At 40.9% G+C, this 13,389-nt stretch overlaps 1 protein-coding gene across 2 annotated transcripts in view; it reads right to left on the bottom strand.

Annotated features, from left to right (window-relative positions):
* NUDT17 (nudix hydrolase 17) overlaps nucleotides 1–13,389 on the bottom strand; it is a 373,515-nt gene that overhangs the window by 170,364 nt on the left and 189,762 nt on the right. For both annotated transcript variants that reach the window (XM_086945356.1, XM_086945357.1), the window contains exon 5: nucleotides 11,062–11,154. In XM_086945356.1, the coding sequence (XP_086801482.1) occupies nucleotides 11,062–11,154 (93 nt within the window). The remainder of the gene's footprint in view (nucleotides 1–11,061; nucleotides 11,155–13,389) is intronic.

A 13,389-nucleotide genomic window follows, 5' to 3' on the forward strand; every position in this document is an offset into this window, starting at 1 on the left:
TTTTTAAAATGTATTTTTAAACATAGGATAAATCTTTGACTAAAATCCACTTGTATATGTTAGAAAATGTGAGATATCACAAACGACTAGGGGAAAGATTATCCTTTTTTATGCTGTAAAATTAATAACTTGTTAAATGTGTACATTATGATATACTTGTTGAAATTCTTTTATGGTTTTTATCTAACTTGAAAATCGAATAAAGAAAGATTTACTTACTTACTTACTTGTGGCTAGAGGTAAAATCCAGGTATGTGAAAAGCTTGTTTTAAGACTTTAGAGGATTCTGGGCAATGGCACGAAGCATGGTTCTTAGCACTTCAGATCCAGACTGTACTTGTTTAGGTGCTCGGTTATGTGCCTGTAAACAAATATGGTATTGTAACCCACACACTGCACACACTGCACCCTCACACAAACTGCACCCTCACACACACTGCACACTCTGCACCCTCACACACACTGCACCCTCACACACTTTGCACCCTCACACACTGCACACACTGCTCAACCTCACACTCTCCGCACCCTCACACTCTGCGCACCCTCACACTCTGCGCACCCTCACACTCTGCGCACCCTCACACTCTGCGCACCCTCACACACTGCACACACACTGCACCCCCTCACACACTGCACACACTCTGCACCCTCACACTCTGCACTGAAACATACACATGTTTCCTAGAAGTCACAGGTATTCAGAGGGTAGGAGGCTTCTGAGCATGATTAATTGTTGGCAAACTGGCCTGACCCCTACCTAGGCTAGTGACCTCTCTGTGACAAAGAGCCATGCCTTGTGGACTACCAGATCCTGTACACCTGTGCTTGCATACATTCAGTTCATAGTGGGCACTTCACACACAAACTCTGCACCCTCACACACACTGTACACTCTGCACCCTCACACACACTGCACCCTCTCACACACTGCACCCTCTCACACACTGCACCCTCACACACACTGCCCACACTGCACCCTCACACACTGCCCACACTGCACCCTCACACACTGCACCCTCACACACCCTGCACCCTCACACACACTGCACCCTCACACACACTGCACCCTCACACACACTGCACCCTCACACACACTCCACCCTCTCACACACTGCACCCTCTCACACACTGCACCCGCACACTCTGCACCTGCACAATCTGCACCCTTACACACTGCACTCACACACACTTCAGCCTCACACACTCTGCACCCTCACACACTCTGCACACAGTGCACCCTCACACACACTGCACCCACACACACTGCACCCTCACACACACTGCACCCTCACACACACACTTCACACTGCACCCTCACACACACTGCACCCTCACACACACACTACACATTGCACCCTCACACACTGCACACATTGCACCCTCACACACACTGCACCCCCACACACACTGCACCCTTACACACACTGCACCCTTACACACTCTGCGCACCCTCACACTCTGCGCACCCTCACACTCTGCGCACCCTCACACTCTGCACTGGAACATACATTCCAAATACCACTCAGTGCCACATATTTACACTGCACTCAATGCAACATACACTCCAAATACCACTCAGTGCCACATAATTGCACTCCACATAATTACACTGCAATCAATGCAACATACACTCCAAATACCACTCAGTGCCACATAATTTCACGCCACATAATTACACTGCACTCAATGCAACATGCACTCCAAATACCACTCAGTGCCACATAATTACACGCCACATAATTACACTGCATTCAATGCAACATACACTCCAAATCCCACTCAGTGCCACATAATTACACAGCACTGAATGCAACATACACTCAGTGCCACATAATTATATGCTACATAATTACACTGCACTCAATGCAACATACACTCCAAACAATACCACTCAGTGCACACTCTCCACCTGCACAATCTGCACCCTTACACACTGCACTCACACACACTGCAGCCTCACACACTCTGAACCCTCACACACACTGCACACACTGCACTCTCACACACTCTGCACACAGTGCACCCTCACACACACTGCACACACTGCACCCACACACACTGCACCCTCACACACACTGCACCCTCACACACACACTACACACTGCACACATTGCACCCTCACACACACTGCACCCTCACACACACTGCACCCTTACACACTCTGCGCACCCTCACACTCTGCGCACCCTCACACTCTGCGCACCCTCACACACTCTGCGCACCCTCACACTCTGCGCACCCTCACACTCTGCGCACCCTCACACTCTGGGCACCCTCATATGCTACATAATTACACTGCACTCAATGCAACATACACTCCAAACAATACCACTCAGTGCCATATAATTATATGCTACATAATTACACTGCACTCAATGCAGCATAAACATCAAATACCACTCAGTACCACATAATTACATGCCACAAAATTACACTCTACTGAATACAACATACACTCCCCATATTACCACTCAGTTCCATATAATTACACACCTCATACTTACACTCTACTCAATGTAACATAGATACACTTTATCTATCTGTCTATCTATCTATGGCCCTCACTCTATCTGTCTATCTATCGCACTCACTCTATCGCATCACCATAGCATCACTCAGCACCACCACAGCATCACTCAGGGGCACCACAACATCACTATGCGCTACCACAGCATCACTGTACGCCACAGCATCACTCGTCACCACCACAACATCACTCAGCGCTACCACAGCATTAATCTGTGCAACCATTCAACAACAGCTGGTTTAAATATGTTCTCTGAATGTTTCAAGCTTTATTACAAATGTCACAAAAAGATGTAAATATTTCACTTCTGTTCTTGGTTTTTCGTCACAATAAAATACAATGAACATAATCTTCACAAAAGTTATTTACAAAAGCTATTGCCATTATAAATTACAGTAACTTTTATTTAATTATTAAAAAAAATAAAAGCCATTTTTATTTGTAATATCAATACATCTAAGTCACATAAATACAACACATATTGCATTTCAAATGCTATTGGTGTCATATTTGCGAAAGTTAAAACTATTCGCATTGTAAATGACAAAGCTAATAATTTCGCTATTTTCAAAACCAACACATAAATACAACATTTGTCATTTACAATACCAATAGCTCAAACGTTCCTAATGCGAGACCTATTGCATTGCAAATGCTTGTTTAACTAGTAGTTGCATTTGAGGAGCAGCTGAGAAAGGGGGTGGGCCTCTGACCAGCTCTCAGTAATCTTTCTGTTTCGGACTTACTGGAGGTAACAGGGGGGCTTCAGGGCCCCCATGAATCAGCAGCATCCAAGAGGACTTCATCCCTCCAACCAGCAGTGTTTCAGGAGGCGCATTTGCAGAGTGGTGGAAAAAGGGGGCATGGCCTCCAAGACCTCTCAGCAATTCCACTATGTGAGACTTACTGCAGGTAACAGGAGAGCTCATTGGCCCCCAAGGACACTCTGGAGCCAAGGGGACCTCATCCCCCAGCCAGCAGTGCACCAAGAGGCGTGTTTACACCAGGTAGAGAAAGAGGTTGTGGCTTCTGAAGTCCTCTCAGCCATCACCCTCTATGGGACTCACTGAAGGTAACACGAGGGGTAGTTGACTCACAAGAGCCCTAATGATCCAAGAGGACTTCAGCCCCCAACTAGCAGTGTAACATGAGGCGTGTTTGCAGAGTGGTGCGGAAAGAGGGCGTGGCCTCCAGCTACCTCTCAGCAATTTCACTGTGTGGGACTTACTGGAGGTAACAGCAAGGGTAGTTGGTCCCCAAGGACCCTCTGGAGTCAAAAGGACTTGAGCCCCCAACTAGTAGTGAATCAGGAGGCGCATTTGCAGAGTTTCGGTAAAATGTGGCGGGCGTCTGGAACTCTGCCATTAGGCTTTTTTTCATTTATTAGGGGAGGGGGGCTGCATGGCCCTCCTTCCCTGGGCCAATATTGGCCCCGGGAACGCAACCCATGAGGACATATTTTTTTTTATGTAGGAGGGGGCCATGCAGCCCCAAAAACTACTCAACGGATTTACACCAAATCACACAAAGGGTGCTCTTTGGACCAACAGCTACCTTTCTGCCGAATTTGGTGTAATTCCATTCAGCAGTTCCTTCTGGAGCTGTGTCTAAGTTTCCTATGGAAATTAACATGAGGAATGCACGTTTTGGGAACCCCCCTTTTTCTCTGCTCCTTTTTAGTGATAGCCAGTAGGTAGTTATAGTTAGAAGCAACTTTCCCAGTGGACAAAGCGTTTTTTGTTTTGCTAAATAACATTGGCGCCGTTTGACTAGTGTACAAGTTACCTAAGCTGATGTTTGGAAAGTTTCAGGTGATTTGTCAAGCAGGCCAAGAAAAAGTAGGGGTCCTAAAATGCTTGTTTCCCATGCAGTGTCTATGGGGATTCTGCAAGCTTTAGACATGGCTACAGTCAGAACTGTTGAATGGAATTACACCAAATTTGGCAGAAAGCTAGATCTTGGTCCGCAGATCGCGCTTTTTGTGATTTGGGGTAAAAGTGCATAGTCGTTTTGAAATTTTTAGGGGAAGAAATGTATAGATCTCTAGGGACGCAGATCCGAAGTCTAATTGAAAAGAAAAGAAAAAACCTTATCTACTGACACACCATACGCATATTATATATTCTTTTATGGTAAAAAAAACATAGAAATTCACTGAAAAAAACACAGGTTCCAGGGACTTTAAAGTTAGGTTGTGTTTTACTCACACAAAACCATAGAAAGTCAGCGGTCATCGTTATATTTACGGTTATACTTATCTAAAGAAACTATAACTCATGTCCTTAAGTAATTTTAGGGCACGAGTTACCATTTATTAACATAAGTATAAATGTAACTGCTGAATTTCCCTTGTTTTGAGTGTGCAAAACGTCAACCCAACTAGAACGTACCAGTAACTTTTTTTTTTTCAGTGAACAATTATATATATATATATATATATATATATATATATATATATATATACACACTTTTTTTTAAACAAATTATGCCGCACTCAGGAATCTCAGTTGTTTGTTTTATTGCATATGCAGAACCAGTCTACCTCCACCAACGCGTTTCAGCCTATCGGCCTTGCTCGGCTGTGAGCAAGGCAGAGAGGCTGAAACGCGTTGGTGGAGGCAGACTGGCTCTGCATGTGAAATAAAACAAGCAACTGAGATTCCTAAGTGGGCGTAATTTGTTTTAAAAAGATAAGCACAGGCCAGAGGTTCGGACTTATGCGAGCTCCCGCCGATTTTGGACCACATTGTTTGAGATATATATAACAGAGAATCCACTGAGTGGGGAAAATCGAACACAGATCTTGCAATATCAAACAGCAGACAGCAAGGCTATCCTTCAAATTGTACAGATCTCACACGACTCATGTACTACAGCCTAGGTTCATGTCATGGGTTGTCACAGAATAGGATTAATGACATATCAATAACTTTACAACAATCTTACAGGCCGTCATAGCGACTGAATCTAAAAATCTTCCAGTCTGTCCTACAAAAACTATCTGTCTACAAACTGAGACCATGTTCAATAAGAGTAAACACCACACTGTTCCAAAATAAGCTTCACTTTCACAAGAAGGAAAAAGCCACACAAAATAGGAATCCGATTATATGAATATAAATGGTAAATTTTTCTTATCTCACACCAAATCTGCATTAGTGTCACCAAATTGCAAATCACTGTGTTCCGAAACGAAATATTAACTCATCCCAGAAAAAGTATCAAATTGCCTCCAAAATATTAAATATGTTGCCTAATAAGTATAATACAGTTCAAAAATTGGTAATCAAATATCCGCAATGTAAGTATTACATTTCCCCAAATCGCATCAGATTTTCTACACAGCGGTCAGCACATGGTTGCCAAATTAAGAATGTGATATCCCAGAAAATAAGCATCAAGTTGCCCATCAAAAGGGTGGCCAAGGTGTGTAGCTTGTTGTTTGATGTAAGTGAAGAAAAGGTGATGTTCTCTGCATTGCATAATAATCTAGAATAATAACAGTCAGCTATTTTTTTCTTTCTTCTTTAGCATTTTCCATTTATCATGATTACTGGCTTATCTCAGTTTGAGTGAAGGCAGGCAATGCTTGTCCACATCAGAAAAGCCTACTTTCTCCCATGTGAAGTCTTTGATGGAGAGCGTTGGATAACCGCAAAGAACATGTTTTATGGAAAGAAAACATCTATATCCCCAGATTATAATACAGGTGCATGTGATTTTAGTGAGAAACCATTTAACCAAACTGTTAAAAAGACATTAGCAGGATGAATGGCATAGACATCAATGCGTAGAATATCTTTTCTTTTCAAAACTGGGTTTTGCATACTTATTATCTTAGGTATAGATGCAATGCTTGCAGGTCTGACTTTAGGAAAACAAATTCAGAGGAATTAATTTCAGTGCTTTATTTCAGGGGAAATTATTTTGGATGTATATCTTTAACACTTTCAAACTTATATTAAGTTGGGATCTTTCATTTACTGACACCCACGACTCCCATACACCAATCCGCCCAGGACCCTTGAAAGCCCCTAAAAACTATCCATTCTTGCCCCCTAAAACTCCATTGTCACATCTAGACTCCACCCATACCTGAATCGTAAAAGCCCTTTCTATCTTTAAACTCCACCCATCCCAGAACTCTAAAAGCCCTTTATAACCTTTAACTCTACCCATTCCTGGACCATAAAAACCACTCACTCCACCCATCATTGACCTACAAACTCCACCCATCCCTGAAGCCTAAAACTCCTTTCTACACCTAAACTCCAGCTATCCCTCAACCCTAAAATCCTTCATACCAATAAACAACACCCATCCCTGAACCTAAAACCTCTTTCTACATCTAAACTCTATCCATTCAAGAATCTTTAAAACTACTTAACACCCTAAACTCCACCCAATCATGAACCCTAGAAATCTTTAGGTCCATAAACGTCACATATCCCAGACAAATAAAACCTCTAAAAAACTTAAACTCCACCCAAGCATAAAGCATAAACTCAACGTTCTTCACCACCACTAAACTCTACCCAAGTTTTTTTAAATATATTTTTTATTCTTGAGTTGATTACAAAAAAAGAGAAGAAAACACCTCAATTGCATAATACAGTTTACATCAATGAAACAATCAATTGCAGCATACATAAGTAAAACAATAGTGCGATGGCGATAAAAAGCTAGAAGTGCGTCAGAAGATATCAAGAGAGGCTAAGAAACTTATGTCCAATCTAACAATCAGTTCATAATCATATTGATAAAGTGCTAGTGCAATCGGTCTAAGGTGATAACCATACCAGATCGAGAATAGAATCCGTCACTAAAGTGCTGATACAATATCAATAAAGTGCTAACATTAACAACCAGAAATATCGATGACATTAAAAGCACCCCAGCATATAACCAATAACACCATTGATTCCTAGATACATCAAAAAAGTGCTAATGCTATAGAAATAAAATGCTAACAGTACAGAATCAGGCACTATATCAATAGCAGCAACTCGTTTATACCCTGCAGTAAAGTGCAAATAGTCAAATACCATGTAAATAATAAGCTAATTTCATAACCCATTAAGGGTATAAGTGACTATAAACATTTTAAAATGCATTATTGAAAAACCCTGACCAGATTGCTACAAATCTTCTAAGAGGCCCTATCCTCTTGGCATATGCTTCCTCACAAATATATGTCTTAACCATCTTTTCTTGTCATTTCTGGATCAACAGTGACTTATCAGACTTTTTGAATTTGTAAAATTAGAGACCTGGCCACTGCAATAGCTATTGAACAAAAATATTGTTGGTATTTAGGCAAGTGTTCGACCTCTATTGAACACCCAAAAAGAGTTAATTTAATAATAGGAATTATATGGACTGATAAAGTTAAAGCTTGATTAATTCTTAAAAAAACATCAGACCAAAATTGATATAAACAAGGACAGTAAAAACAAATGTGGTTCCAAGACTCTATCTCTGGGTCCCCACTATTCAGTCTTTTAGGTGTATAATAAGTTAGCCATCTTGACAAATAGGCCATTCTTATATAATTAGCCGCTCTGAAACTTTATGGCCTATTTCGCATAGAGATTGCCATTCCTTTTTGCTAACACTACACCAAGTTTCTTTCAATAGTTTAGGAAAACAATTATCGAAAACTTTCTGCTGAACCGGCTGTATTAGGCTAGAATACCAATTGCCCACTCCACAAAGACCCTGACCGTATAGTTGTTTAATATATTTAAGGCTTCATTGTTAGCCACAACATAGTTTGATTTTAAGAAGCTCGAAATTTGATTAAAACTAAATATCAGAGCTGGGAATCTAGGGCCTAGCTGCTGGGACAACATCTCGCTGGGTATCAAATTAGATGTACTGAAAAAATCTCACAAATATTCAAAATCGCCTCCTGCCATGATTGCAAAGTACCCTGAGAAAGCTGCGAGCCGAAGGGCTGACATTCACTCATTTTTTAGTATAGGTGGTATCTAGGAATTTTATATTGATTAAAAATACTTGTATGAGACAAGCTAAGTCAGCTAATGTCTTGTATCTCGACTTTTTAGGAAGTTTCGGAAAACGTGGATAAAAGGGTAATTGAATTGCATTCTCCTACACCATAATGTTTAGTAAAAAAATTGTCAAATTTTGATTCTGCCAATGGGAGCTGAACCAGTAAACTCAATAATGCAGCCTGATAGTAAAGCTCGAAATTGGGGAGGGCAAGCCCCCCCAGGGATGTATCTAGTTGTAAAATTGCTAAAGAGGGTTCCAGGCTGTTTCTGTGCCCATATAAAGTTCAGGATTATTGCATGTACTTAGGTAAAATATGATTTGGGAATTTTAATCGGAAGATGAGTAAATAAAAATAAGAATAATGACACGATGGATATTTTAACCAATGATACACACCCTTATAAGGTCAGAGGAAGAAGAGACCAACTATCTAAAAGCCTCTTGACTTTTTCCAGGGTGTTTCCATAATTTAGACTAAAAAGATGATCATAATAACAATTTACATATAGACCTAAATATCTAATAGGAATAGATGAATTCTGCTAAAGGAAAAGATAGCAACAGCGATGGGACATTGATCTAGAGCACCTCCGTCTTTGCTTGATTGAGTCTATACCCACCTATTCTTGTAAACTGTTCTACTTTCTTGAATGCATTTAAAATATTAGATGGTTCTGCTGAGAAATATAAAATAATATCTGCAAATAATTTCATTTTTGGCATAGCCACTATTGGAGGCATTATCTGGAGATTATTACGTCTTTGCTTGATTTAGTCTATACCCACCTATTCTTGTAAACTGTTCTACTTTCTTGAATGCATTTAAAATATTAGATGGTTCTGCTGAGAAATATAAAATAATATAATCTGCAAATAATTTCATTTTTGGCATAGCCGCTATTGGAGGCATTATCTGGAGATTATTACGGATAACCCAAGTTATTGTCATTTTGGATTTTCCATAAAAGCTTTTTTCCTTTAAAATGTTACCTTTAATTTTTGATTTATTTGTATTCGCTTAAAAATGTCTTTCCTTAAAATTTGTCTTCAAAAATTTGGTTTCCTCCAATGTGATTTCTCAGTTTTTCCATTAATGCCCAGATATCAGTATATGGAGGCTATTATATACCAAATGCGGAGGACAAAGTAAGGTCAGAGATTAACCTTCAAACGACTCACCAACACCTACAAATCCCTCCACAACATCGGACCCAAATACCTCAACAAGAGTCTCCTTCCATGTACCCAGAAGGAACCTCTGCTCCCCCGACCTCTCCCTGGTAGAGACCCCACGCATCCGCAAAACCAGAGCAGGCGGAAGTGCCTTCTCCTACATCGCAGCAAAGACATAGAACCTGCTCCCAGTCAACATCAGAGGCTCCCCCACTCTACACACCTTCAGGAACAGCCTCAAGACCTGGCTCTTTGGCTGATCCGGAGCTGCACCGCACCGCCCTTCCCCAGCGCCTTCAGACCCTCACGGGTGAGTAGCACGCTTTATAAACCCCTGATTGAGTGATTGATCTTGGCAGGAAATACATAAAGGCTATCCACTGAAATGTAATACTTATTTGTGAGGGCATGTCTCATACAGATTCCCCAAGCTGTGTTACTAGATCTACATTACAATACCAGCAAAGGAAGCCCAACACTAGTAATAATATTGCTAAGATGACTTTGGTTCTGGCACTGTGGCACACAACTACTTGAAGAGCCTGCTCTGACCCCAGAAGTTGTATTGTTAGATCTCTGCATATCTAGGACAAAATCCCAACACTCCAAACATTGGATGGAGCTAAATCAAGAGGCTGCAGTACCTCAGACCCTTACCAGTAGAGATCCATGAGGATGCCAGTATACACACCATAGAAGCCATTCTACCACCATCTACGAGGTGCAAGACTAATGGGGATGATCACAATTATCCAACAGTTACCGCTGCAATGGCATACACTACACCCCACCTTAGTTCAAAGGTAATGTATGAAGTAAGCCCAAAATATCACAGAAAACAAAATGAAAGAAATAGTAAAGTCCACCACTGGACCATTTAACATGAAAGCAGTTAAACTATGTTGAAGAAATAAGTGGATTAACCTGTTCTGGTAATCAAATAACTACCACATACGGTAGTAAAGTGGGCTATTTGTTCATTAATCACAAGCTTCATTTTAAGAAATTAATGTCAGCAGGAAACCGACAGCAATGATTACATTATAAAGTTCTGTCATGATGCATATATTATTAAATCTAGACATAATTTGGTTACTTGTACCTGTTTCTTTAATATATATTTTGAGTATTCTAATTTTGTTTTGGGTCAACATCAGGAGAACAAAGATCACAAACTTGAGAGATTTCCTTGAATTCAGTTGTGGTGGGTGCTCGATACTTACAATGGACTTATTGCTACTGTATATCATTTAAAGATGCTAGTCACTGAGACGGTTAAGGTTACATTGTGACGCAATGTGACGCTTTCTCTGCATGCTCAAAAGTTTGGTCACCCTCACCTCCCAGAGACCCAGGATTCGCCAGGAGAATTCACCATCCTTTAACTGCAAGCCGGTTTCTTCCTTGAGCTCTCGGAGTCCTGCATCAAGAATCTGTGAAGAGTAAAAAAGGATCTTTGAGACATAGGTGACACAATCTCCACATGTAGCGCACCGTTCTGAAAAATAAAAATAAACCAAAGAGATAAAGAGGGCGATATGTGGGCATCTAGCTAACAGGGAAAAGAGAGAGTGCATGACAGGTCAAAGGCCTCAAAAATTCAATTAGTCCAGGGGGTGGAGGGCACAAGTAATGTTAATGTCCTGCCTTTTTTATTCCAAGCTTAATCTTGTCATTGCCCATAGAATGTGATTCAAATTTTAACAGATAAGTGGATTGAGACACAGGATAGTTATGTGCTTTATATATATTTTATTTATATAGCACTATTACCGTAGGGTTGTCGGAATGGTTTATACCCTAAAAACGACATGTGATGAATGACGGGCTCATAGAACACTTCAAGTGTAAGAGCAATTAATTTATCATGAAGAAGGAACTTTTGTGCTAGAGAGGAAACCATAGGGAGTGAGGTAGAAAGGCATGGTAAGGGGAAAAAAGATAAAGAGAGAGGGGATGAAACTGTGAGAATGGTTCAATTCAAAAGTCTGGTCCAGATGAGGAGGGATTGTCTTAAGAGAAGAGAATGCTGGCTTCTGAGCAAGAAATGATGTCCTCATGCCAACATGGTGGGATTTAGTAAAATATGACTGCCTGTACTAGCAAAAATCTTCTCATCAGTCCTACTACGTTCAAGTTGGGAAGTTGAGATTGGCATGTTTTCTTCAGCCACTAGGATTCAATATCATTACAATTCAGCATGAATCATCACTGGTTTTCTTCAGCCACTAGGATTCGATATCTTTACGATTCAGCATGGATCCTCACCGGTCTCACTCAGTGTTAAAATGAACCTTGGACAGTACAGAATGGTCCGCGTTACTAGTGGCCTGGTGTTTGGTGCAATCTTTACTGTACTCAATAAAATCTACCTTTGCAAAGGGCTGCACTTTTTGTGGTACCTCTTGAAATGGTTCATTGCTTTTTGTCAGAGTTTCAACAGCCATCTTCAGCCCGTTCACCTCTTGAGACCCTCATGGTTGTTCTATCTCACATATTTTAAACAACATCTACCTTTCACCGTATTTAAAACTCAGCCTGTCCACGTCCAATGCAACACTGATGTTATTCTGTTGTATATCAAACTCTCCAAAGATAATAGAAGAGTGCATGTCTTACAAACAATTCTTTCCAGGAGCCAGACATGCATTGCTAGCAACAGCCATTCGACTAGACAATTTAAAACTGAAAGCCCAGGTTTTGGCTGTAATACGCTACTCAGTTTGGCCTTCCTCTCCTTTCCTGACAATTAGGCAAAAGTAATCTCAAGACAGAGCAGGGAAAAGGAAAATGTAAATGAATCAGGGGTGTATTATTAAACATACCCTACATGCCTCTAATGCATGTAACACAGTTTTGGCAGGGTTGAGATGGCAATCATTTGGCACCCTCAGGCACTAAAAGGCAGAGACTTTAAGATTCTGTCCTACTATCTTCTCCTACTTTGCGTACTTTTGCTTCTCTATATCAGACCTACTGATCCACTTCCCAACACCTCACCTGTGATGCTCAACCCATTCTAAAACTCTCTATTCCACTTTACATTGGATCGTGGGTTGGAGGTTCCCGCTCGTGGCATGACTTGCCACAATGTCTTAAATCCAGGATGCCAGATCCGCTTGAAGACAAGAGCTAAGGGGGGAACGTGTACTCATAAACTACAGCACAAGGGGGGACATTTTTGGTAGACTCTGGGGGAGGGTCTGATGGGGCATTTCCCACAGAAGCTCACTTCACTGGCTCACTGGTTAAGGAAAAGATCACAAAAGTAATGCAGTTTATAACTGTGATCTTCTGAGAATTTGCAATTCAAATGTACCTCCCAAGGGTGTAGTGCTTTAGTCATTCATAGTACATGCCTCCGAAACACGCTTCCTACTGAAATACATGACTTCATGTCCATAAAGGTTTTAAAAGGCAGTAAAATTCTCTTTTAGTTGCAGCTTGTCAAGAGACAAGAGGTCTGTGGTAGTCAACTTATTATAAATGCAGACAGTTCATTATAATGCTTGCAAATCGGCTGTGGTGGGATACAGATCAGATTAGAAAAAGCAAAAAAGCACAGCAGGACAACTATGATTACATATTTTCAGACTGGTTTACAACATGACTCAGGAAGAACATGGAATTAAGGAATTAGGAAAATGCTGCTAGGGTTGGTTAACTGG

This window comes from Lissotriton vulgaris, chromosome 12 (assembly GCF_964263255.1).
Source record: "Lissotriton vulgaris chromosome 12, aLisVul1.2, whole genome shotgun sequence".
Taxonomy (NCBI): Eukaryota; Metazoa; Chordata; class Amphibia; order Caudata; family Salamandridae; genus Lissotriton; species Lissotriton vulgaris.